Here is a 25,609-nt window from a genome sequence, read left to right on the forward strand (position 1 = left end):
TTTAATTAGTTGCGGAAATATAAAACATTAGCCACGAGCTAGAGGTGGATTAACTGTGACTTACGCTAAAGCATTTAGAGATACTATATGTGATTTTGAAATGATAATAACAAACACAGATGTCAACTTTGATGTCCCTCATGGGCATGTTTTAGGTGGGAGCATGAACCGTTCAAATTAACCTCAAGCACAACATTAATAACAAATTAAACTTTATTATTATTATGTAGAGTGATAATGATAATGTGAAGAGAGAGAAAAAACTATAGTTTTGTAAAGATTAGACCAATTATAAGTTCTTATTGGGGTCTCTAATATTGATGGTGATTTTCTCCTTAAACACAAAAGAACCTTTGGAATGCAGTGCCTGGAATGGCATATTGACATTGGGGATAGGAATTAGCAATTACTTGTTCATGTTCTGCTTTAAGAAAATTAATGTTTGTCCTCTGGCTCATGACATACACATGGAGTTCTATCTTTTGGATGCTCATGTTTGAACTTTGAAGGAAGCAGGAAGTGTACTAACAAGGGAAAGCTGCATCAAGCTTTCTGTGTGTTTTTTTTTCTTCTTTTTGGATTCTATATTCTTATTATAAGAAAAAGGAACTACTTTAGGAAATGGGGATGGAAGGTGCAGCTAAAGGCCGCATCAAGCTTTCTGTGTTTTCTCTTCCCATTCCCTTCCCAAAACGATCACTTACACACTTGTTTATAAAAATTTAAGTTTGAACGCCTTTTTTTTTATTATTCTTTTCTCAACTTAGTGTGTTAAATTAGGATAAAGTATAGGGTAAAAAAGTATTGAAATGTATGTTTTTCTTCTTCATTATACTGTACTCTATTCTTCTCAGCTTTGGTAAGTATCATGTTCCATTAGAATGAGGCCTCGTCCAGGTTCAATAAGATCAACTCTTTTTCATAATTATATTTTTTTTACTAAAATCATTCCAATTTTTTTTTCTTTCACTTTTTTCCCCTAAACTAACACATCCTAACAATGTAAAAGTTTCTTTTACACCATTACGATATTCTCTAATCTGGATAGCTATATGTGATGATATTCTCAATTTTTGTAATAATTAATTTTTAAATCATATACAAGATGACAGTTAATAGACAGTGTAAAAATATTTATACTAGTATTTATCAAACTTAAATTCTAAAATATATGTATATAAAATGATAAAAACAAATATATGTAAAATAATTATACGCAACATGATTTGATATTAAAATCATAGAACCGTAATTTATTCCATCCTTTCTGTCTTTTAAAGGTCAGAACTCAGAATGAGTAATAACACCTTAGCAGGGGCATCTTCAGTGAAAAATGGAATAATACAAGTCAACATCACATACATATCTGAAACGTGTGTGAATAGTGTCCTCAATCTCAGGTCATCATCACATTGTGCAACGCATTCAAGTTGGTTCAATGGTTATTTTTTCCCTCTTAAATGTTGTAAACCAGTTATTCAATGAATCATTTTGTCATGTAAGAAACAAAATAAAATACACGTAAAGTTCAGCTGGCACGCAATATTAAACAGAATTAGGTGAGAGTATAACGCAATGCAATATTCATGGATTCGCTATTTGGTCCACATGACATAACCTCACAATCGGGTTTTCCTTTTTAGGACCATTCGGCTTTGCCCTCCATGATACACATAATGCACTTCTCAATTTGTCACATTTCATGCTTTTGTCAAACACACAACATGGCTCCACGGCCCACATTAGGATTCATTTGATGCATCATATGATATCATATACTATAATACAATAATAATATTAAAAAAATGTCATTCTAGCAGTGTTTTTCTCGCACAAATATGTCATATCATGTATATGGTATACATATCTTGAAGCTGATGATGCAAGCTATTTGCTGCCTTGGAGTTATGAGTGGATAGAAAGTTCATGCTACGTTAATTCTCTAGTCGAAATAATGTATACTGTATACCATACAAATACAACTGTAAAAAGAATAAATTTTGAGCACATTTAAAATGGATACGCAAGATTAACTTGGTTCTACCTCTTGCTTAGTATAATGCATGCTTATATGTACATGTGTGAAAACAAAATAGAGTAAAACTAAAACATCAAGCAGTCAAAAGTAAAGGTAAGCACAAGCTCCGTTACGGATGATTACCAAGTTGATGATCCACACTCCAAGTACGACAATCTTTGTCACTGTTATTTTACGTTCAATTTAGTGTCAAATAATTATACTAAGTCGTACTTATGCAAGCCCCAAAGCAAAAATGATAAAAAAAAACACACTCGCTATATCACTTTAAATTGACAACACGCAAAGAATCATACAAGAAACTCGAAGCTGGCCTGATCTTCGTGCTCCTAGTGTTTATCCTAGGAATGAAAGATCAAGTTACAAAAGAATAATATGACAAAAGAATCTGTTTTGACCAAAAATAAACAACAGCTATATACACGTGGTGTAATATAAAAAATCCAAAAATTTCTTTCCAGCTTGATCTTTAATGTTCCAATTTGAAAGCTGGATGGTATCATTTGTTAGACCACTGAAATTCTATTTCTAGATTCCGCGGGGGGCCACTTTTACTTTGAGGCAACAAAGCATACTCTCCAGCTACTGATCCAAGCATTACCACTCGATCAATCTGGATTGTAACTTTCCCAAATTTACTCTGTCATAAAAAATCACAGAAGAGGGGTCAAGTGGAAGTGTAAAAACAAAGACAAAATGCACACAAGTGTTCTTAAAACACTGATTAAGAAAACAAAGATAAAAGATATTTAATAAAATTATATTTATTATATTTAATTATCTGTTTTAAAGTAATTAAAATATTCAATTAAACCGATTAAATGTTTCTTAATTAGTGCCCTTAAGACACTCCTTAATGAAGCATAGAAACAAAATATTTGAAGATGAATACACTGCCTTTATAGTCCATGATTTTGCACATTTACCTTTCCCACTTTGCTCTTATTTTTGCAAGAAATATGAAGCTTCTGGCCTTTTGGAGGACTCTCAAAGGTCCATGAAAAGCTCTCACCCCATTCTGGATTAGGGCCAGTTGAAACCACCTGATCAGCACATCATCATAAAGGATATTAGTAATTTAGTATATTCACTTTTTCTGGAAAAGAGTATACAGCATGCAACATGTAATAATAAAAAATAAAGCTCCATAAAAAAAATCCTCAATTTTTTTATACATTCAGCAGAAAACACAATGTTCTTTGCCTTTATGATATTCAACAAGATTCAAACTCTTGCATGTACATTTTGAAACTCAAGGTCAAGATACAACTTGCAAGTGGCATTAGAGAGGATTCCCAAGAGTAAGGGACCAGAAAAATTGCAAACCAACAATTAAGACAAACCTATCCTAAAGGGGCAGAAAAAAAATGATTTGGGTTAAGTAAATAGATTATTCTACCAATACATATGTAGCAAAACCTCAGCAGAATAGGTAGATCCTTAGATGATCAACTGAAATTCTTTCTAAGAAACAGCTCTAAAAATGCATATCCTAATCGAGTATTTTTGGAATTGGCATGATTTTCATTGAGAAAAGGCAGATGATATTAAGTCATTCAAGAAACAGCATTCATGGTTAAATTTGTAGATGACTGACATGGAGAGACAAAACCCAAATTTAGTTTTACACCCATATCACTGGATCCTAGTGCATACACCGAAAAAGCAAGTAGCCTCTTCCCCATAACAACACACAAATGATTCAAAGCTAATAGAAAAGTACGAAACCATAAATGTAAAATAATGACCTGGGTTTGCCTTGGTGGAGTGTTGCCAAGTGTAAGCTTGCAGTAAACACTAGGGTTTCCAACAGACTGTTTCATATTGTTACCACGCTTGATGATCACCACCAATGTCCCTGGTAAACACTGCAATAAAAATTCTGCTTTCTCCTGAAACCGAGGCGGCCCAGACTGGATTAAGTACTGCAGCAATGGAATAGCATCTGCAGCTGCAATTGACTGAGCTCTAGAAACTTCAGCTGGGCATGCTGACCAAGCTTGTCTGAGCAGGAAAAGTGCATCCAATGCAGCTTCCTGACAAGCCTCTGAACCTGTCTTTAAGGCTGTAACCAGATGGGGAATGCTAAGCGTTGCTGGTTCAGTTGCTCTAAGTCTTGGGAAGTTGGTAAATAGAGAATTTAAGGCTTTCAGATACTCATCATTCACAGTTCCAGAAGCCCATAAATCTTTCTCAATAGCAGCTATAAGAGCAAAAACCTTGTTAGAAATATAAAGTGGGAAGGGGGAGATGTGTTTCTGCTTAAATGAATCACCATTGTTCATCAATCAATTCTGTGAAAAAACTGCAACTTTATACATGTAAATTAGGCTTTGAAGTACAATCTGTAATTGTTCATGTTACATTAATTGAATACTTAAAAAGCAATAAGTGTCTATTTTTGCTGCAAGAGGCTATATAAGCACAACTGCAGTCTTGATGTTTAAATAATGTAATAATAGATTGAAGTTCACAGGACACAGGTTCTATAATTTATGTTTCCTTCCATAAATTTTAGGTGCACAATCAATTCAAAATTAGCTCTTCATATGTAATGTTATTTGATATACTTCTCCTTTTTAGCAATCAAGTTATGCCTTGGCTTATGATAGCAAGGCAAAAATCATTTACCATGTTCAATGCATCATAACATCAAAAAGACCATTTTAGGTCAATTTGTTCAACAAAAGTAGAAGTGTATTCCCTAATTTAGTGTATTTTAAACTTTCCCAAAATGTTTCTTTATCGCCAAATGTTAGTTGTTAATTGTTAGTTTTTTGTTAGTGGGGGGATTCGAACCCACGACCTCCAACTCCAAGCCAACCTTATAACTCCAACTTTCCCAAAATGTTCAATATTTATGTTTTTACTATAACTAAACCAACATAAAATTATCATCAGAAATGCACACAAAGACTCACCACTTATATTCACTCCTACTGTTAAAGAACTAAGTGTTACTATTATTTAAATATCTGTTTTGTTCAGTTTCTAAAACTTCCGTTATTCCAATAAAATCGGGTTTTTTCTTTACACCAGTACCAAGGCTGCCTCGTCTAGAAAGTTAAATGAGGGCATGTTATTATGCATCTTTTTGTAGGAATTTAGAAGGGAAAAAAGTATTAAGGGGCTCAATCAGCCAAGCAGTAAAAACTGCAAGATTAGCAAAGAAAAACTCACCAGTAATTGCTCTGACTGTTTCACTAGAAGCATACTCTTGAATAGTATTATTTGAGAAGAGAAGTTTAACAAACATTGCCGCCTGAATTGATGTTTCTGGATCACTTGAACCTATCAGATCCAATACAACCTGAACACCACCAGCCTCTGCAACTGCTCTCCTATTTGATCGACTATACATCACAAGATTCTGCAAAGCACATATGGCTACGACTTTCATCTCTTCTGTTGGTTGCTCTTCAAGCACATTCACTAAAGCACGACAAGCTGAAACTGCATCACTTGTTCGAGCAAGAGCCTCATTCTGAAACAGATCCCCAAGAGCCAAAGTTGCCAACAACCTTGCCTGCTGTGCTTGAGTTTGTGGGTCCAAAAGATACTGGGATAATGGTACGATAGCTGATTTTGTTACTTTCGTTTCTCGAATCTTCACATTGTTCAGCAATACTTCTAAAAGTCTTGCAGCAGTTTCCTCACACTGATGAGATCGTAGGAGCTCCAAGAGAGCCTCTATAGCACCACTTTCAGCCATAGCTTCTGCACTAGTTCCGTCATCATTTTCCAACACTAAAAGAGCATTTAAAGCACCAACAACTGTGCTCTCTGAGCCTGATCGAAGCAACCTTACCAGTACAGCAATAGGAACTTCCAAGTAGAATTCAGAGCTAAACTGCAGAATACTTGACAAAACCGAGGCAGCAGATTCCCATAAAGCATGAGGAAGGGAAGGGTCAGCTTGCAATATAACTTTGGAAATTTCAATAACACCACCCTCTTTAGCAATTTCATTAGGCCATGTTAGTGCAATACTAACTAGGGCTTTTACAGCTCTCTGCTGCAATATGTGTATACCAGAACCAAGAACTCGAATGAGAGGGCCAATTGCTTGCTGTGTCACTGGATCCTTCTGAAGGCGCTCTTCTACAAGTAGATGTGAAAGAAGCTCAGCAGCCAACTGTTGTACTGCTGAAATTGGAGAATCAAGCAAATGGATAAGTGGTTCAATAACTTGGCGAGAAGTCAATGAATGGTCAGCGCGGCACTGTGGATGTTCTAAGATATTAACCAAAACCTGCAATGCACTGTGCTGTCCATCAGGCCCAAATTCCTGTCTTGTCAACAACAAAAACAATGGTTCAACCACTTTAGCAGCAGATGATCCTTTAGCTATGCTAGCATTATTGGTCAATATACGCAACAATTCAGCAAAAGCTGCACATAGATAATCAGGTGCTTCATGTAAGATGTCAAGTACGCTTTCAATAACTCCAGCTTTCACCATTTCCATTTTACATGCAGGCCTGTCTTTTCCTAACTTGACCAGAGCCCTGGAAATAGCCTCATGAAGTATATAGTTCCTACCAGACAGTAGACCAACAAGAGGAACAACTGCACCATGTGCAGCAACTAATTCAGCCAATTGCTCATCATCAACAAGCCTATCCAATGCCCGGACAACTGAAAGCTGAGCAGGACTGAGCTCAGTTACAAGGAGAGAGACAAGTGGTTCAACACAGCATGCAGCAGCTGCTGTGGACCGAATCCTTGTATTTCCAAAAAGAGCACAACATAATTCGGCAGCATCCCCTTTCAAGTCCATTGAACAATTTGATGAAATGATCCTACAAAGAACTTCCACTGCATTCATCTCAACATCAGCAACAGCAAGTGCTCTTGATGGATTTTCACTCAGTAACCCAACCAATGCAGCAATGGCAGCATGCTGCTCCTTTTCTGAACCTGTACTGAGAATCTCCACCAACGGTTGAACAGCTTGCCGAGCAATCTCTGCATTTCTAATGTGGTCAGCAGAAAACAAACTTTCCAAGGCTTTTGCAGCACTATACCTTGCACCTCTTCCCCCTAAACGTAGAACAGCTACAAGTTGAGCAACAGCACCATATGCTGATTCATGTTTTCGTATTTCAGCACTGCTAAACAGAATTCCTAGCAGATCTGTAGCAGCTTCTTCAGTTGCATCTTGTGGACTCAGTGAAAGATACTTCGTAAGTGCCTCTAAGGCCCCAGACTCCACCATTACACTCATATTTGAAGGACAATCTTTACCAAGCTGAGTCAAAAGCCCAAGTGCCAAAAATGGTGCTCCTGGACGATCTGGAATTGGTTTGAGCAGATCAACTAGGGCAGGTATTGCCTTCCGAGAAGTGGCTCCCCCTCTTATATCATCAACTCTAAATAACCTCTCAAGAGCCACTTGATCAGGATAACGTACCAAAGAAAATTCCTCTGATAATTCCAGAAGATCCTGTATATCAGTATCAGCACAGCCAAGCAAAGAGATAAGTCCACCTGCTGCCCCAGAATTTGCCACTGACAAAAGTGTTCCCCGGCTACCATTACAGACAAGGCTAGCTATTGATTGTGCAGCAAAATATTTGTTTGCTGATTCCTCTGACTTCAATAAACTGGTAAGTGCTGGTACAGATTTTATGGTTGGATGTGCCCGTATGATATCTCTATTTTGAAATAATATTGCCAACAACAAAGCATGAATCCACATGCTGCTATCTTCGTTGTAGTCAATCTGCATGTTCACCATAAGGGAGCTAACAGGGTTTATATACAGAAATAATTGTCATATAGTAACATTGTTTCAGTTTTACAGCTAAGGATGCCTTAATGTGCAAAGAAGTAAACATTTACTAGAGAAAATTACAGTTTATCTACATGAATTTCGTCTAAATCAAGTTTAAAACATTAACTTCGCTTACGATTCTGAAACATGCAACCTTTCATCCCCACCCCCCTGAAATCCTAGAAGAAACATAAAACATCATAGTGGATAATAATATAATTAAAACTGACAACGGATAAGTCATTGGCCAAACTTGTGAGTTGTGATCATTGTGTTTGACAAAGATTCACCTGAAAGAGTACATAACCTATCCAAACACTTCATTTTCTATTTTTTACATAAAAAATTCATTGTCTTGAACAGATTTTAGTGTCTCTCCAACCATTATGTTTCAGAAGATAAATATCAAATACAACTTGTTAAATTCTGTACAAGTGAGAATTGAGAAAATGATCACATGAAATGTTTCTAGCAAGGGTATTAGGTGGGAGATTTTGAAAGTTTGCATCATTGCATGAATTGAAAGATTTTAATTTGGTGCACTAAAGTTGCTTTTGGACAAAACTTCAGAGGGAGGGGAGGCGGAGGGGTTAAAGCATGATTTTCGCTATTAAGTATTACCTATGATCAGAATCAAATAGACTAACTATTTCTTTGGATTTACTGAAAAAGGCACTTAAATACCTGAGAATATTGTGAGAAACAATTTGAGATCCTGTCAATGAGAACATCAATTGCTCCAGCCTCCATTATTGCAATTTTATTTTTTTCACCATGACAAGCAAGAATAGACAGTAACCATATCGCCAAGTCAGCACCACATATAATGCTGGTGCTAGTGTTGGATTCACAACCGTTGGCCTCTTCTCTTGTGTACCTGCATATGCTAATGAATTCCTTCTTGTCACCATCCAGGTAACCCAACGAAGGCTGTGCAGAAGTAAGCATATCAACAAGAGACCGAATAAGATTGGCACACAGGTTTGATGAATTGAGATCCTCCACCAGTCTCTGATGATTGGCTTTTGCAGTACAAATAAGAAGTGCTGCTCCCCCAATTTTGACCTTTACATTTGTGGAACTAATTATCCTTTTAGCTATTGAAGATATACATCCAGGTGCTGACACGATAGTATCGCCTAAAACAACAGGCTGATCCTTACATAATCGAGATAAAATCTCAATTGTTTTATCCTGCAGCATTGGCTCTGAATCAACAATGCACAAGACAATTGGGCTTATGCTTTTAGGGAATTCAGCCAAAACTGCACAAGCAGATTTAATATTTGCACTGGTCTCTTCTGACCTTGACAGGATGGCAAGTGCTTCTAGAGCTTCTGATGTGGCAACAGACCCATTAACAGCAGAATCTAAGAAAGAAACTAATGCAAGAACAGTTCCAGCACGATTCACACAATCAGTTACACCATAATCAACATCCTGAGAATGCAGGAGACGAGCAATTGCTGCTGCAGCATGGGTTTTTCCAGAAATTGTGCCTTCACATAATATTCTAGTAGCGGGTAAGATAACTTCTTCTGCAATAGCTTTCTCTGCAATCTCACTGTCCAAAATGAGGTTTGCCAGAGCACACATGGCCATCTCTGCAACTTCCAAAACTGAAGAGTTTGCTAGTGCAACTAGGGTTGATAATGTGTCTCTGGCAACAACAGCTACATCCCTGTTCTCTTTGATGGAAAGAAATATTGCAGCCAGGCAGTGTGAGGACTCAGTCAGGATACTTTCAGATTCAGCATTAAGCAATTTCATGGCTGACAAAAGAGTTTTAACCGCAATGCTACTTTCACGCACATCTTTCCTTGTTTCAAAAATTCCTGCCAGAGCTGATGCAGACTTTGCCTGAGTTTCTTCTTTGGTAGAGCTCAATAATATTATCATGGTATCAAATGCATCACTGGCAGCACTACCTTCACGTAAAATTTCACTAAGGGGAGCAACAGAAAGCATACTTCTCAAAGCATCCAAGACATAAACCTTAGAATCAGGAAGATCACTAGTCAATAACGCTGTAAGCTGACTAATGGTTGTAGTATCAGATTTATGTATTAAATGATTTAAAGTCTTTGCTGCAATATCCTTCCCATTTGGGCTTCCATTCTTCAATAGCCACAACAATGCAGGAACAGCATCAGCACTTTCAACGCAAGCACGTATATCTTCGCTATGATTGCACAGGTTCTTAAGGATTGTAGCTGAATCTTCCTTTGCTTTTGCAGATCCTGTCTCCAAAATTTGAACAAGTGGAGGTATGCCACCAGCAGCAGTAATTGCCCATTTACTTTCATCATTTTCATATGATAGAAGGCAAAGCAGGGCAACTGCACACTCTTGCTGCTGTTCTGATGAAAGCCCCAAAAGAGATATCAATAGCTGAACCCCTTCACGGCCCTGAAGTGCACGCCATAGACTTCCTTCACTTTTGCACAGTGTCAACAGAGCTTTTATAAGCTCGTCTTGAACTTCATTGGCGGCCATTGTTATCAAACCAACAAGCAGATGTTTTGCATCAGAATTTGCAAGTTTATTTGAAAGTATGGAATTTCCATACAAACTAGCAAGCGCTTCAATGGTTCGTTCCTGTACAAGGAAGGGCAAGCGAGGTTTAAATTGCTTGAGTAATGTCTGCTCGACAACCAAAGGATCTGATGCTCTGGTAGATTCTGCCTTGTTATCATATATCATGAGAGCTGATGCCAAAGCTCCTAATGTGTCCGCAATTTGGGTAGGTGAGGTGCATGATTCAAGACTTTGGCCAAGGCTAGATATGACAAAAGACAAACCCCCAGAGATGTTTGCTAGAGCACACATAGCATTCTCCTGTAATGCTTGAGCACACTCACCCTGCATGTATTCTTTGGAAGGAGCTATGGTAGCATTGATCAAAGCAGGAATACCATTAGCATTGGCTATCTCTCGCCGTGCCTCTTTGCACTGGGCAGAAAGAGAATTCAGAGCACCAGCTGCTTCAGCTCTAACAGAGTCATCATTACCTGGGCCTAATAGGTTCAGAAGTTGCTTTGTCACCTCCGCTGTCAACACCTTTGAACAAACAGATGCATCCTCCATCATTACAGAAGCAAGTAAATTGCACACATTAGCTAAACTGCTAGGCTGTCCCATTGCCAGTAACTTCACTAATATGTCCACTCCTCCAGCTTGTATTGTTGCATTCCAGAATCCCTCGGTATTGCTGGAGAGATTTTTCAATGCACCAGTCAATAAACCTTCAACTACATTTCCTGCCTTCAGGCCAGTTTTCAGCTGCACCCAGAGCACTGGTACAACTCCTTCAGTCGAAAAAATTTTTGAACCAACATGATCTTTTACACCACCCTGAGAGACGGCATAAATAGTCTTTGCAGCAGCAATTTGGCCTTCAGTAGAACTGGACTTTAGTAGACCAAGCAATGGAGGAATGCTTCCTCCAAGCAAGACCTTCACCCTTAGCTCATTTTCTTTACAAAGGGAACCCAAGACAGTTGCTGCTTGTATCTTCACATTGAATGAACCGGACCGGAGAAGGGAAACAAGTACTGGAACTGCCTGAGAGTGAGATCCAACAGCACCAAAAGCATTTTCACGCAGATCTATAAGCTCCAATAACTGCCTTAAGGAATACTCTTTCTCCTGCACAGAAGATGAGCTCTGACGCAGCTGCTCAATGCATTGGGCAACACTAGCTAATGTCCCATCTGGATCCTCCATGCTGCTGTTACGCTCTCTGCAAAAGCAACCAGTAAAACATGTAAGAAACCAAAATTTTGTTCACAAATTTTTTAATGTCCATAGTCCATAAATCAAAGCATCAATTCACATGGTTCTTAGTTCATTCTCACAGGTTAGACTGTTAGCTTATTTGGCTGCAAGCAATTATTACAATCGCTTATTCTTGTAGCATTGCAAGCAATTAATCAATAATTTTATCAGGTTGTACACTGTTCCTGTTGTGTGACAACTTTTTTAGGTGAGTTTTAAGCTGTAACCAACCTCAATCCCATTTTCATAACAGAATGTGGAGTTGGGGGCTCTGAATCTTGAGTCCTCCCGTCACCATTTCTTTCCTGCAATCAAAAGGGTGACAATGGGGAATGTTATATGGCAAGGTATGTAGCATATCTCTGAAAACATCAACTGAAACATTGGAAACAACAAAAACAAACACAAACAGAGGAATAGCATAAAGCCAGTGATGGATGGATAACTAAGTAATATGTCCTAAAAGAAAGAGGAGATGAAATGGGACATCAAGTTCAAATGAAAACATTCAGAGTACTAAACAAATAGATTTGTTGCTTTTGCTTTCACTACAGTTGATTTTTGATCCTTTAGTATTGCATCTCATCGAGCAAAACATAAGGGAAACCTGATGGGCAGTGAAAATAGTACAACAACTTAAGATATCGGCAAAGAACCACATATCTTAACAAAACTATGAACATTTCAGTAAAGTACACAAACAGGCCAGAACTATTTTATAAACCCCATCCTTTGTTTCCATTTTTTACCTACGCCCTGCATCCCACAAGATTTGTTGAACAGTTAATCATGCTACAAAGATGAAACTGTACACACCTCAATATGTAGAACAGTCACAAACATGTTTCTACTTTCTTGGGGACAAATTAACATACGGATCACACATCAGCAAAAAAACAAAAAGGAAATCCTTAATATTTGCATAATTAAATCCCATAGTTCTTATAAACTTCCAATAATAAGTGATCCTCGATAATACTTCCTAGAATTGTCTGATATCCAGTACAGAAGTACAGAATGAGAGTAAAACATTGGCTCAACAGAGCAATGGGCAGAAAATACACAGATGCAACCAGATGGGAACAAGATCCATAAACTCCAACTCATGCAAACACTGACAACAACACTTTTGACCTTAACTAATAAAATAGTGAAGATATGAGTAATGGCACAAACAACAGAAAACAAAGATGAAACTGGAGTGAAGAAGGTACCAGATCATTTGCGGCAAGGGTGGTGCCATTGTTGGCAGAGAGTCTCCAAGCGAGTGAGGTGGCCATGGTGATGGTGGGTTCAGTTTAAGTTGAACCAAGTTCAGATCCGGAAGAGACAAAGCATCATTGATTCATTCAGATCCAATATAGTAGTAAGTAAGGTATGGGTGGAAGTGGAATATGGTTAAGTACAGTGAATGAAATTGAAGAATTCAGCAATGGTGTGAGAGGGAGTGAGTGGAATAGAAGAAGAAGAAGAAGGTGCACATCACATGCATCTATGTATGGGTTTCGTAGAAGATAAGACGACACAATTGGAAGAGGAACAAATGTAGTTGCTTGTACCTTTTTCTTTTTTTATTCTATTTTATTTTTTTACTTTTGATTGTGTCTTACGTTTTCAACTTTTCAATGTGATGGAAGAAGGATAGGAAGTTTTGTTGGCAAGATGGTTAGTTTGGGGAATTTTTTAGGATCTCGCCGTCACCGGAGCACCGACAGTGCCAAGTTCAGCCTCATAGCTGACAGCTAAGCGTCGGCTTCACACACTCCACGTGAGTCTAATTTTTTATATATAAATAATTATTTTTTATTTTTTTTACAATGATAAATCAAACATAAGTCTCATGCTCCACCACTAGCTCCATGAGTTAAAAAAAATTATCTAAATTTGTAAGTTTACTATTCATACAACAAAGATTTATAACAATTTCTGGGTTTTTTTTCTTTTGTCTCTTTTATCACACTTATATTTTCATTTCTTTGCTGTATATTTATTTTTTTACATTAAAATTGTATCAATCCAAATTCTCAACAAAAATATTAAAATAATAAAATATTTTTTCTATATAAATATTTGATAATGAAAAAAATGATTTTAATAATCATATATAAAAATAAAAAATACCTCAACTACAATATTCTTCATTCTTATAACATATGCATTAAATATATCTAAAAAATAGATTTTAGTATGATATCTAACCACTTGAAATATCTTATCGAATGTAAATAAGGTTGAATCTTAAATAGGATATTCGATTTCCTTAAAACATCTTCAATATTTAAAGTTGAATCTTGATTATCGATTGATAATTATAATATTTAACTTCTTTGAAACATTTACATAAAATATATCCAAAAAAACTTTAAATAGTCAACTGATGATTGAGTTTCTTTAAAATATTTATACATGATGTATCTAATGTAGACCTAAACTAAGGTAAATAGACATATGTTATATAGTCAAATACAAAGTCAACAATTATTTGATACAAAAATTGGTATCGCTCTATACCCAAGAAGTGTAAATGTCAAATAAAGTCAAACGTTGTTTCAGAGCCCATGACAAACTATCACTATAAGTCAACGTGTTGCTAAAAATTGCATTCGAGGTCTCCTGCTCATCAAATGGACAAGTGATTAGCATTGGAATATAATGTAACAACTCAACATTAACATAAATTTGGTCTTTTAAGTCTCATTTTCTATGTTTCGTGAGATTGAAATGTTGTGTGCTCTCTCAGTTTTAAGTCAAGTTATATGTTAGTTTATCACCAAATATTACACTCATTTTTTAATGTCTCTTGGTACCAAAGCAAATGGAATATCTACGGTGAACCTAACTTTAATTGTTCATCACATGGGTTTGAGTTTGAGTTGAGCTAAACATAATACTGTTACCAAGTCTAACCAGTCAATAAAATCTAACACAATTAGTTAAGCATAATAAATTCTCAAATGCTATCTTTGATTCCTACATGTTAAAAGAAGAAAAAAAAAGTCTAACCAACCAGAAAGGGAAGACCATTAAAGAATTGTCTCAATTTTCAATCTCTTTTTTTTTTCCTTGGTTATTCTCTTTTTCAGTGTGCTTAGTTTGTTGATTGAAATATAAATAGGTACATAATACATGTAATATTTTCTTTAATAAAAAATCGAATTACATTTTATGATTTTCGTAACTTACGGTAACAAAATACTAGTACAGAGTTTGATTTTGGTACCTACAAATACAATGAGAGCATTTTTTTTTATTTATAAAAACGGTGTTATTATTAGCCACGAGAGAGAGAGAGAGACGCTATAGACCGAAAGACAAGCAAATTATAATAAGTTGAAAACTATATTATTATTATTACTATTTGTACAAGCTGGAATATCAAGTGGCAAGTTATGAGGTTAGATATAATTATGCAATCAAATCAAGTGGCAAGTTGGGAGTCATGTTAGTACGAGCTGCGCCCCGTAAGCATTTGCTGTTAATATCCCTCTTATGATTGGGACCCCCTACCATATCAAAACAATCTCATCACTTATTTTTTTATTTTCTTAAACTAATCTCATCTCAATATAGTACATTAGGTTTACAAATCAGATTGACGGATTCGAGACATATATTAAGTTTTTTTTTTCTTTTTTGGATTACATCTATTTTTTTCATCAAAAACAATCTTATTTAAATCAAATAAGATTATTATAAATTAATTTTAATTTTATTGTTTTATTTTAAATATATACATGTATTATATTTTAAAAATTTGTGTATTAATAATTGAATTTATTGACTTAATAAATGATATTTTATATACCGTAATATTATAATATATTTATTCCGAAGAAATAACAAAGCCAAGCATTTAGCTAATCCTTGACAAAATAATTCTATACCTTCTTTCATTTCATTGATTACTTGATTGTTTTCGTCATAAGGATTATAGTTACATTATTATCTATTGTTACCATCATCATATCATATCGCCTACTATGACACCAAAGAGTTCTTGCAGCAATTTTTTTTTATAGAATTGGACTAACATTGCATATTGAAACTCACGCTCTTAACTGAAAGGATGGATTCATCATCACCTAAAAGCTATGACCTTAGGAAAAAAAACACTAGATAAGTAAGACCCCTTCCACTTAAATCATATACACAATCTAACCATAGTGTCATTACTCTGTCAAACTCTAATATTTGAGTGCTAGAGACTCTATCAGTATGCAAACTCTATATGGATATGGATGCAAATAGTTGGACACATCCGTAGGAGAACCTCATCAGAGGAGTTGTGCAACCATCCACCCTTAATTCATCTCAAAACAATATTAATATTATTTATTTTGAAATATATATTATAAAATGTATATTAATTAAAATTTTAAATTTTTTAATAAAGTTATGTATTATGTTAAAATTAATATATTATGGTAACAAATCAAATTTATATTTTTATATTAAAAAAAGAAAAACGAAGCAACCAATGTTAATATTCCACCTGTAATGTCAATGTGATTGACCAAGTGATTAATGATTCGGTATGAATTTTCACCTCCTCCGTGAACATGGATTTGAGTCCCATGACAACTTTTTTCATTTGATGTGTAACTCTGTCAAAGGAAATCTTTGTCACTTAGAAATTAGTTGAATAGTTGCCTGTGAGTAAAACTGTTAACAACTCGAATCTGTGTAGTAATTTTCTTGGTAAATCTTTGTTGACATCTCCAGCATATCATTGGCACCGTGGTAGCTTGAGGATGTGTCCTCGTTATACCATTCTTTCTAAAATAATAATAATATGCCACCAATATTTTTTATGATTTTGCTTTAACAAGTATTCGTATGGAATTGTTTGAAAAATACTAAAAAAATTATCATATCTTAAAATGTTTAAGAATGTTAATGTTAATTACATAAGTTTATTTATCAAATAATCAAAATTAAAAAAGCAAATTAAATAATGATAAGAAAAATGTCAGAGAAGTCAGTAATCATCAACAATAGTATGACTAGCACCAATTTTTTTTTATAAGAAAAAAAAAAAGTATTTTGCTTACAGGGACCAGACAGAGTCCGTGAGAGGCTGGTACTATATTCAGCTACACAACATGACCTTGATGATAAATGAATGTTTCTCTTAGGATCTCGCTAACACATAAGAAATGAATTAATCATAAAAATATTCTATTAAAATTTTTGTTGGGATGTTATGGTGAGAGGGTATCATTATATTTTTTAATATTTCCTATTTTTAGTTTCTTAATAATTGTTTTTGTCTAATTCTAAATTCTTTATAACATTTTATTAACTTTCCTACTAGCAAAATAGAGAAAATATCAACTATTTTATGTTTTTAAACCATTATTTGCCTTTTCTTTTTATTTGATACTTTACTTATAAAGCATTTGAAAAATCTGTAGAAGAAGAATATGACTTTATTCCTTTGTCTGCTTCTATCACCATGAATATTGATACGACTATTGAAGCTTGTTCAAACAAATTGTCATCTTAAAATATGAAAGAAAAAGAGAAGTCCTTCTCCCTGATAACACATTTTCTCATGGTAAAGGCACATTGCAAAAAGAATTTTTATTTATATAATATTTTAATGCAAAAATTTATACAATAAGAAAGAGATAGGAAATAAAAATAGAGAACAATGTGAGATAAGATTATTGTTGTAATGGAGAAAAATAAAATATAAATATTATATCATAAAAACTATTGTAGATATTTTATATAAATAGTACAATTAAACCAGTAAGTGTTCATTTTGTTGATCAAACTTCATTAAGATAATATGGATGAAGTCTTAGATTTAAATTTCATTCTAGTCATTGTGCAAAGAAAAACATCATTAACTTATAATGTTTTTACTTTTGAATAACGGTTATTTGGCACAATGATTTTTTTTCCCTATTTTATTGTAGCAATCCATAATACAAAATATATGACTTTGCGTTGATAAGTACTTAAACCAAACAACGATAACAAAGTAATTCAATAGCTTTGTATAGCATCGATTAGTTGTTCCATTATGTTGACCCGAATTAAATCCATCTACGTCAAACCAGGGCAGAGGTTAGTTTAGTAGGTTTAGAGTCTTTTTCTTATCCTCATTATTGTTAGGATGAAAGTAGAATAGAATGAAGAAACAATCACGACACAAAATTTTTAGGTCACAGGGTTGGGTTGACATAATCTAATACGATTATATATAGAGATTGCTATATGCATTAAAACTTGCATACATTTTTTTATAAAAAAAAAAAGAAAGAAAACTCCAAAAGCAATTATACCTCATTTAATTTTATGTGGGATAGCTTAAATTATATATTTTCTAAATAATTTCTCTTGTGCTAGTGCTAAAAAAGTGCGAGCAGCTTAGAGCACTGCAAGAAAATTAAAATTAGCAATAATTCAATAGTTTAGGGTGAGAGAATATCATCAAGCCAGTCTTCGCTTCAATGATGCTCTCCTCCCAACGACATGGCGCATTTCTGAAATTAAAAGGCCACTTACAGCAGGCCTAAAATTCAAACGTAAGTTCTTAAAGTAAGGAGCACTGTGTAATTAAAGATATAAGAAACATATAAGTATTGGTTCTATTTTTTAAGGTCCCATTTAAAAATTAAAAATTTTGTAACCACGTCTAACATGTGAAAGCTAATTTTATTAGTGTGTACGCGCGCTAAAAAAATCCTTGTTTTATACTATAACACTATTTATTAACATATAAATTATACTCCAACTGGTTTATTTTTCAATAATTTAATTTACCATCAATTTACTAAATAATTTTCAACCCCTCCCCCCTAAAAAAATAATAAATAATTAAAATAACCGTTATTTTAATTGAAAGCACTGATGAACATGTGACGTCCAACCTTGTCCTGGTCGCCTGAGGTATATTATTGAAATTTCAATATCTTGCAATGCAATATTTCTGTTATTCAGGTAAAACAAAAGACAAAATTATACAGAGCCTGATATCACTTCAGTCAAAACTCCAAAGCCATTGCAGTTGCATAGAAATCACAGAATCAACTAATTTCCGCTGCTATGAAACAAAAACGTTAATTATTTTCCTCGTAGGTCAACAATTCCCGTTGGCATAATCTGCCAAAGATAATCTCTGCAACCTTTTGTATTGAATCAACATGATTTTGTAAATATTCAAAATTTGAGAATCATGTAAGGCTAAGGGAATTGGCATAGGATTGAAGAAGCAGCACAGCTTGCTCAGAAATAGCCCTGTTTCTTGCTTGTCTCACCCAACCTGCAACAATTTCTGCAGCTTGTGTGCCTCTCACACTTTCTTCTAGACAATCTGCTGCTTCAGCAAGTTTTCCTTCTGCCAAATAAACTTCAACTTTATTGATCACAGATTCGATCCCATCACCTGATTGATCGTCTTCCCTAACCTGAGTGCATGCCAAAGTCAAACATACATCTTTCCTTGGACTTAGGATGAGCTCAATAGAAATGAAAATGGAACGAGTTAGGGCAAGGGGGAAGAAATAAACAGAGTTAATGTATCAAAGCATGTATTATGTCTAAATGGCCACCAATTATTACTTCTCCCATAAATTTTGTTTTCACATAAAGCACAGCCTTAAATGGAAATGGCATGCTGGTCAGTTAATTGAATACCTTCAACCAGGATGCTAGATGTGCCAAAGAATGTGCCAACATACCTCCCCCTCCTGGTGGGAAGAAGCTGAAGTGTCTTACACTACCTTTTAAGGCATCAAACTGAAACAGAATGCACAAATTAGAAACTGAAATTCAAAAGTAAATGATTCATTCTAGAATTGATGTAGAAACAGACAAGTGCATTTCATGAAACTGCAATTTTTGTAATTCCAGAATTGCTTCACCGGTCAATTCTAATTGTTTTGTACAAATTTATCACTATGGCAGCTTCACAAGATAGGAGCATTACAGAATGTAAAAAATATAACAGATGGAAAGTAAAGAAATCAATTTAAAGGGACTGATATCCATGCTATAAGCATCCAGAGTATATAACCTTTAGCAGGTCTTCAAATAAAAGTTTAACAAGGTCAAAAAGTAATAACAACTTGCAGAAGAATTGAAGAAATGTAGCAATCTTATAAAGAACATGTAATACAAAACTCCATGTAAAGTTAAATACAGACAAAAACACAGCTTGCCTTCTGCTTTAACTGCAGTTGTGTGTCTGTGCCGTTGCTTCGTGTTTCTTCGGGAAGGGATGCTAGCACCAAATCCAAAATTGAATCTTTATCTATACCTCCAAGATAAGACTGCAAAGATGCTATTTCTGTCTCAATTGGCAGTCCTTTAGATAGTGCATCTTCCAATGCAAGTGCTCTCTGCAGGATCCATGCAGAAAAAAGAAACTAGTAAGCAGGATTGGAAAAATCAATACAATACTAATAAACCCATATTTTGTCACTAAGCTCCTCTATGGCCGAAGACAGATAAAAACAGCACAAAGAAACAGGAGAAAGAAAAAATATTACCAATGCAAAATTTTGTGTAGCATGACTTTGACGAGCTTCTTCAGATCGAGCATAAAATGCCATGCACAAGGCATTTATCTACAGAAATGGAGGGAAAGAAATTTTTTAAACAAGTCAAATTTCAACTTTAACTAAATAAAGTCCACAGGTATGTCAATTAATAAAAATTCCAAATCAAGCCTTGCTGGCTAAAATATGATGTCAATTTTGCAACTATCAAAAGTCTACCCAGTGTTTTGTCCTTTTCAACATGAATGTTCCTGATCAATTCTTAGAAGCTTAAGTTTGCATAAACAGGCATTTTTCCCAATAATTGAAGGCAGACATGCTGTACTTGTCTAACAACACATATTGGTGAAAAGAAAATAATGTCTTCCACTGACAAAATAAATATCCAGCACAATCAAATGTAAACTTGTAGTGGTATGGTTCATCCTTTGACAAGCCAACACAGTCCGTAGACCAAAAATATTTGAAGGCAAGAAATTCACTTATTTACATTTCACATTTCGATTCAGGATAATATGCAGCTGTACTGAAAGTTATCTGCAAACAATTTATATAACATTTTGCTTTGGATGTACAGAAAGGTCTATCACAAACCAGAGGAGACTCAAACAAATAGTAGATTTGATGTTATTCGGGTTCTCAGCATGTAAAGCATTTAAGGCAGTTCCCTAGTATCACTAATACACGAAGGAACGCCATTTCTTTGCTGTTTGCACTTGCATTTGGATCCTAACACTGTACTCTTATGATCAGAATGATGGAAAGTAGATTACATACTATACCAATTAATATACACTGGTAAACAAACTTTTACTTTGTTCAGAAACTCATTGATGACTAAGAATGCATCTGCCTACTAAGCAGAGTTCTAATTGGCAATATTCTGATAAAAATTGGAAGAGACAGCTAAAGCCATAATTGGAAATTGTTTTGCACATCATGAGTTAATTTCTTAGACCTTCATGACAAGGCTAGTCTTTGTATCAGTTGCTCTAGAAATTTTTTATACTCATAAAACTATTCTGGCTATTTTATTCTTCTAGAAGCCACCTATCAAAATTATATCCCTTTTCATAAATTAATTGAAATCAAGCCATGAATAATATAAAATGGGTGCATCTACCCATCTTTGATTTTAACAGAAATCTCACATTAACATTTGCTTCAGCCATTTTTTCAATTTGAGCTGCCTTCTCATTTGCTATGGCTGCATTTAACTCTGCCTTTGCTAATTCCTGAGCTTGTTTCAACTTCAATTCTGCTTCAATTTCCTGCAATTACCAAAGATACATTTTATTTAACAAGTATTATATAGTAACTGATAACAGTAACAGCAGACATGTAGAGAAAGAGGGAAAACAGTACTTGTAAAATCAACAAAATACTAAATGAGCACCTTTTGTTCAAGTTCTGTCTTCAGTTTCTCTTCCATCTTTTCTTGAAGTGAATTGATAGCAAGGGATGCTTTTGCTCTCTCTCTCTTTAGCTCCTGAAAAGTATTAAAATGAAAAAGGAGGAAAGATAGAGAGTTATTAACTTTATAGATTTGGATTCTATTCATCTAGGCAGAAACAGCCAGGGAAAGGCAAACAGCACATATCAAAGAAATCATTCAACTTGACCAATGGACAAGCTTCACAATTACAAAATAAATCTGATTATTTTTGTGTAACCATTATTGTGTCAAACTCAGAATATAATAGTATAGCTTCAATTTTAATACAAACTATTTTGCTGAATCAAGAGTAAATAACTATGATTGAGTTAAATGTATATACATCGAACAACAAACCCATCAACCATCACCACTTAAACAGGAATTATTCTTTGTTCTGATAACAGAGCCAATCTCTCTCAATGTCTTTTGTACTCATTATTCCAACCCATGTATTTAAGACAAAAATCAACAGGCAAAAATAAGTAAATTGAATAAAAATAAAAAAAGAGAAGACCAAAAGATTTTTACCCTATCCAACATTGCAGCCTCCTCAGCAAGCATAAGTTCTCTGGCAGCAGCATCTTTCAACTTCTTTTCATACTTTTCCTAACATGAACAAAGTTTCAAGTAAAAATAAAGATTTCAAAGCTCATGAATAAACCAAAAAAGCTACAAACAAAGCACGTTTGCATGGTTTTAGAGGATGGGTTACAAACGATGATATTTTATAGGCCAAACCTTTAACACTTTCTTCTCTTCACTAAAAACACGTGCATCTAAGTCAGCCTGCCTTTTCTCTGCGGCATGGATGGCTTGCAAGAAATCAAGAACCAGTTTCCCATTCTCAGAAATGTAACCATCTTTTAACTCCTCCATTGCACCACTAAGTGCCTAGTGTTTCAACAATTTAGTTTTCATGTATGATTAAGATCATAAATAACTGTACCACACATAAAAGAAAAATATAAACAAGATTCTAAAGTAACCTCTTTTCCTTCAGGAAAATGGCTATTCTCAGTAAAGCCATGACTAGATATATAAGTTGCAGGGCTTTTTTCAGATTTATTCCTTAACTGATACTCCTCAAGGAGGGTAGGTAGTTGCTCTATATCTTTGCCTAATGCACTCTGTAATGGAGTAACAAAGGAAATATATTAAAAAGAAATAAATGTCAAAATTCAGTTTAAAAAAAATAAAAGGAAAAAAAAAAATCCTTGGTGAATGCTAGGGAATATCTGAATGATACAACTGTATATCAAGCCAACAAAAACTCATAAGTACCTCTCTTCTCTCTGTTTCTTGTATTTCCAGTTGCTCAGGTTGAATATTTTTCATCCCATTTTCATCTGGAACTGCACTGGTCTGTGTAGATGTGGATGTATGATGTCCCTCTTCCAGTCTTGGGGTATTGTCTGTCTCAGTGCTTTGTATTCCAATAATCCCATCAGATTGTGCCACAGATTCTTTACTTGGATCATCAGATGTTAGACTGCTTTGAGGATGTTCAGGCAATTGGTTTTCTTTGGCAGCAGCAGTAACCTCTTCAGCGATATCAGATTTATCCACTTGGTCTTCTACTACAATTTCTGGCTGTGAAAAATGGGCATCAATCTTCTGCTCTGTAATCTCTACAGTGGGATTTTCATGGTTAAATTTCTCACTAGGTGAAATTAGTTGGTCCGTTGAATGTTGTACACTCTTCAAGTCTTCAATAGTTGCATTGACATGAGGTTCCTGCGGAACACTATAATGCTCCTTCTTAAGATATTGATCCAAATAACCAGTCTGATAAGCTGCCAGAAAAGCAGCACCTAAAGCTACACTTCCAATGAAAAACTTTGATAGAGTGCCATTAGACTCAGGTGGCTTGCCCGGAGACCCAGAAGCTGAGGAAACCCCTGGTTTTGATGCAGTTGAGAAATTCTTTTGTAAAGATAGATGTAAAGGTATCTGCTGAATTATGTGAAAAGGAAAAGAAGGGCAAAAAATTAGAAAAATGTAAAATATGAAGCTGATTAAAATTGGAGATAAGCACTACCAAATCAACAACCTAAGCAGTTCCTAGCACACATATAAATACAGTATATTGCTAATTTTATAGCAAGAAGAATGTATTTCAACTACACTTTCCTGTACTACATTCCTATGATCAATTTAGTACAATAGCAACGAGAAGTGGTAACACTACCAGTTTTGCAATACACTTTGCATATAAATTCATCAAACATTGTGTTATAATAATAACAGCCAAGCATCTTTCCACTAAGTGGGGTTGGCTATTTGGATTAAATGATGCCATAATGTTCTATTGCAAAATTAGGTCTACAGAAAAACCATTGACCTCCAAATATGTCTTAATGGTTTCACCTATAATTATTCTAGATCTTCCTTTGCCTTTAGCAATTAAACTACCCTCCATCCAATCTACTCTTCTAATTGGAGCTTCTACAGATCTTCTCACACACCCTAAGATGACATTCTACCATTTTTTTTCTACAACAGGTACTACTCTAACTTTCTCTCTAATGAATTTGTTCCTAATCCTATCTTGCCTAGTATGGCCACTCATCCAACGCAACATTCTCATTTCTTCTAGTTGAGTTTATTCTCTTGTTGATATTTTATCACACAACATTCAGTGCCACAGATTGTTATTACGGAATTAATACTAGCAATTTCGTTAGTTAGAATCAGTAATTCAATGTATAATATGAAGACACCAAATATGCAGAAAGGTTAGATGCTTCACTTGAGTGCATAATGCTTTTCAACTCGATTCAACATAGCAACAGGAGACATACATTCAGGCAAGAGTGACAATCCCGTCATAATGGTATAAAGTGATCTCCCATCTTCAAATATTCAAGGATGCTGTACTATTTGTGCTAAGCATTTCTTTTTCTTTGGTAACTAGTAAAGTACTTTATAGCAGAACTATCTACATGCTAAGGGTAAAGACCAAAATGGTTGAAAAGATTAAAACATATGGGTAATGAGCAAGGGCAATTAGAGTGCCCGGATTAGACATTTGTTTCCTCCATTATATTCCATCAATTAATTGCATTGCAAATAGGTAGGTACCTGGTATACAAAACGTCTGGGATTCCTTCTAAGAGTTGGGCGAGATGATATTTGCAAAATGGACCTAAGAATGAGTTCGCGTCACAGAAAAGTGAGGTTAGAGAAATCAAAGGAATGAAAAAGAAAATCGATTGAATAGGCGTAGGGTACCTGCGGAACATGGCAGTGGGAAGAGGGTGTGTTGAGATTGAGAGTGAGGATCCAGTGGGAGTGCGGAGGGAAAGATGTATTTCCCAAACCCCTGATACTGATACAACAACTACGGTTACGACCTTAATTTCGCTACACAACAATTTTGCAGTTTGTGATTGTAATTTCCAATCTTGTCCTGCGTTTAGAAATCGATCATATGGCGTGTGACCCGTTTTGTTTTAGTCCGACCCGGAATCTTGACGCCAAACCACACCCAATTACTTAACACCGGCGAATTTTTTAAATTTTTTTCATATAATATTGATAGTTATTATATTGGTATAATTTTGATAGTTATTATATTATTTTATAATTTTTAATTAAATAATATTTTTTAAAAATTTATCGTTATATTAAAAGTTTATTTCATAAAATAATTTATTATTTCATTCATATAAATTAAAATCAACATAATATAAACATTTCAAAATTGTTAAAATTTATTTTATATATTATATAGTTGACCTGAAATAAAAATGGTAAGATAATCTTCAATAAGTAATGCTGAATAATAGAAAAAATTAGGAAATTAAAATATAATTTTAGTTCTTATGTTTTGTAAAATTATTAGTTTTAGTTTTTATACTTTATCATCGAATATTTTAGTTTCTAGACTTTTAAAAAGTAATACATACTCTTGACACCATTTTTTATGGAGTGTTTATCTCCGGGATTAAAAATACTTAATTTTAAAAGTTTTGCACCAAAATGCTTGTTGATGAAACACAACGACTAAAATAAAAAATTTTACAAAATATAATAACTAAAAATATATTTTTTTCCCCCAACAAATAAAA

General features: G+C 34.6%; 2 protein-coding genes across 3 annotated transcripts; both read right to left on the bottom strand.

The window, feature by feature from the left end:
* Positions 1-2,185: 2,185 nt before the first annotated feature.
* Positions 2,186-13,301, bottom strand: LOC114413143 (protein CELLULOSE SYNTHASE INTERACTIVE 1-like). The gene is made up of 7 exons (XM_028377360.1): positions 12,806-13,301; positions 11,823-11,896; positions 8,499-11,556; positions 5,219-7,763; positions 3,787-4,241; positions 2,965-3,081; positions 2,186-2,678 (listed from the first exon to the last, which is right to left on the bottom strand). The coding sequence occupies exons 1-7, from the start codon at positions 12,869-12,871 to the stop codon at positions 2,538-2,540; spliced, it is 6,456 nt and encodes a 2,151-aa protein (XP_028233161.1). The 5' UTR covers positions 12,872-13,301; the 3' UTR covers positions 2,186-2,537.
* Positions 13,302-18,453: 5,152 nt separating this feature from the next.
* LOC114413144 (MICOS complex subunit MIC60-like) lies at positions 18,454-24,986 on the bottom strand. Of its 2 annotated transcripts, none has more exons than XM_028377362.1 (12): positions 24,771-24,986; positions 24,621-24,684; positions 22,821-23,489; positions 22,526-22,666; positions 22,278-22,430; positions 22,068-22,145; positions 21,498-21,590; positions 21,253-21,372; positions 20,093-20,170; positions 19,763-19,942; positions 19,239-19,340; positions 18,454-19,009 (listed from the first exon to the last, which is right to left on the bottom strand). In XM_028377362.1, exons 1-12 carry the CDS (start codon positions 24,779-24,781, stop codon positions 18,776-18,778), a joined length of 1,923 nt encoding a protein of 640 aa, XP_028233163.1. In that variant the 5' UTR covers positions 24,782-24,986; the 3' UTR covers positions 18,454-18,775. The 2 variants fall into 2 exon arrangements, with proteins under 2 accessions (XP_028233163.1, XP_028233162.1); XM_028377361.1 differs by having other exon boundaries at positions 22,821-23,492.
* Positions 24,987-25,609: the final 623 nt, after the last annotated feature.

The sequence above is a fragment of the Glycine soja genome, chromosome 5 (assembly GCF_004193775.1).
Source record: "Glycine soja cultivar W05 chromosome 5, ASM419377v2, whole genome shotgun sequence".
NCBI lineage: Eukaryota > Viridiplantae > Streptophyta > Magnoliopsida > Fabales > Fabaceae > Glycine > Glycine soja.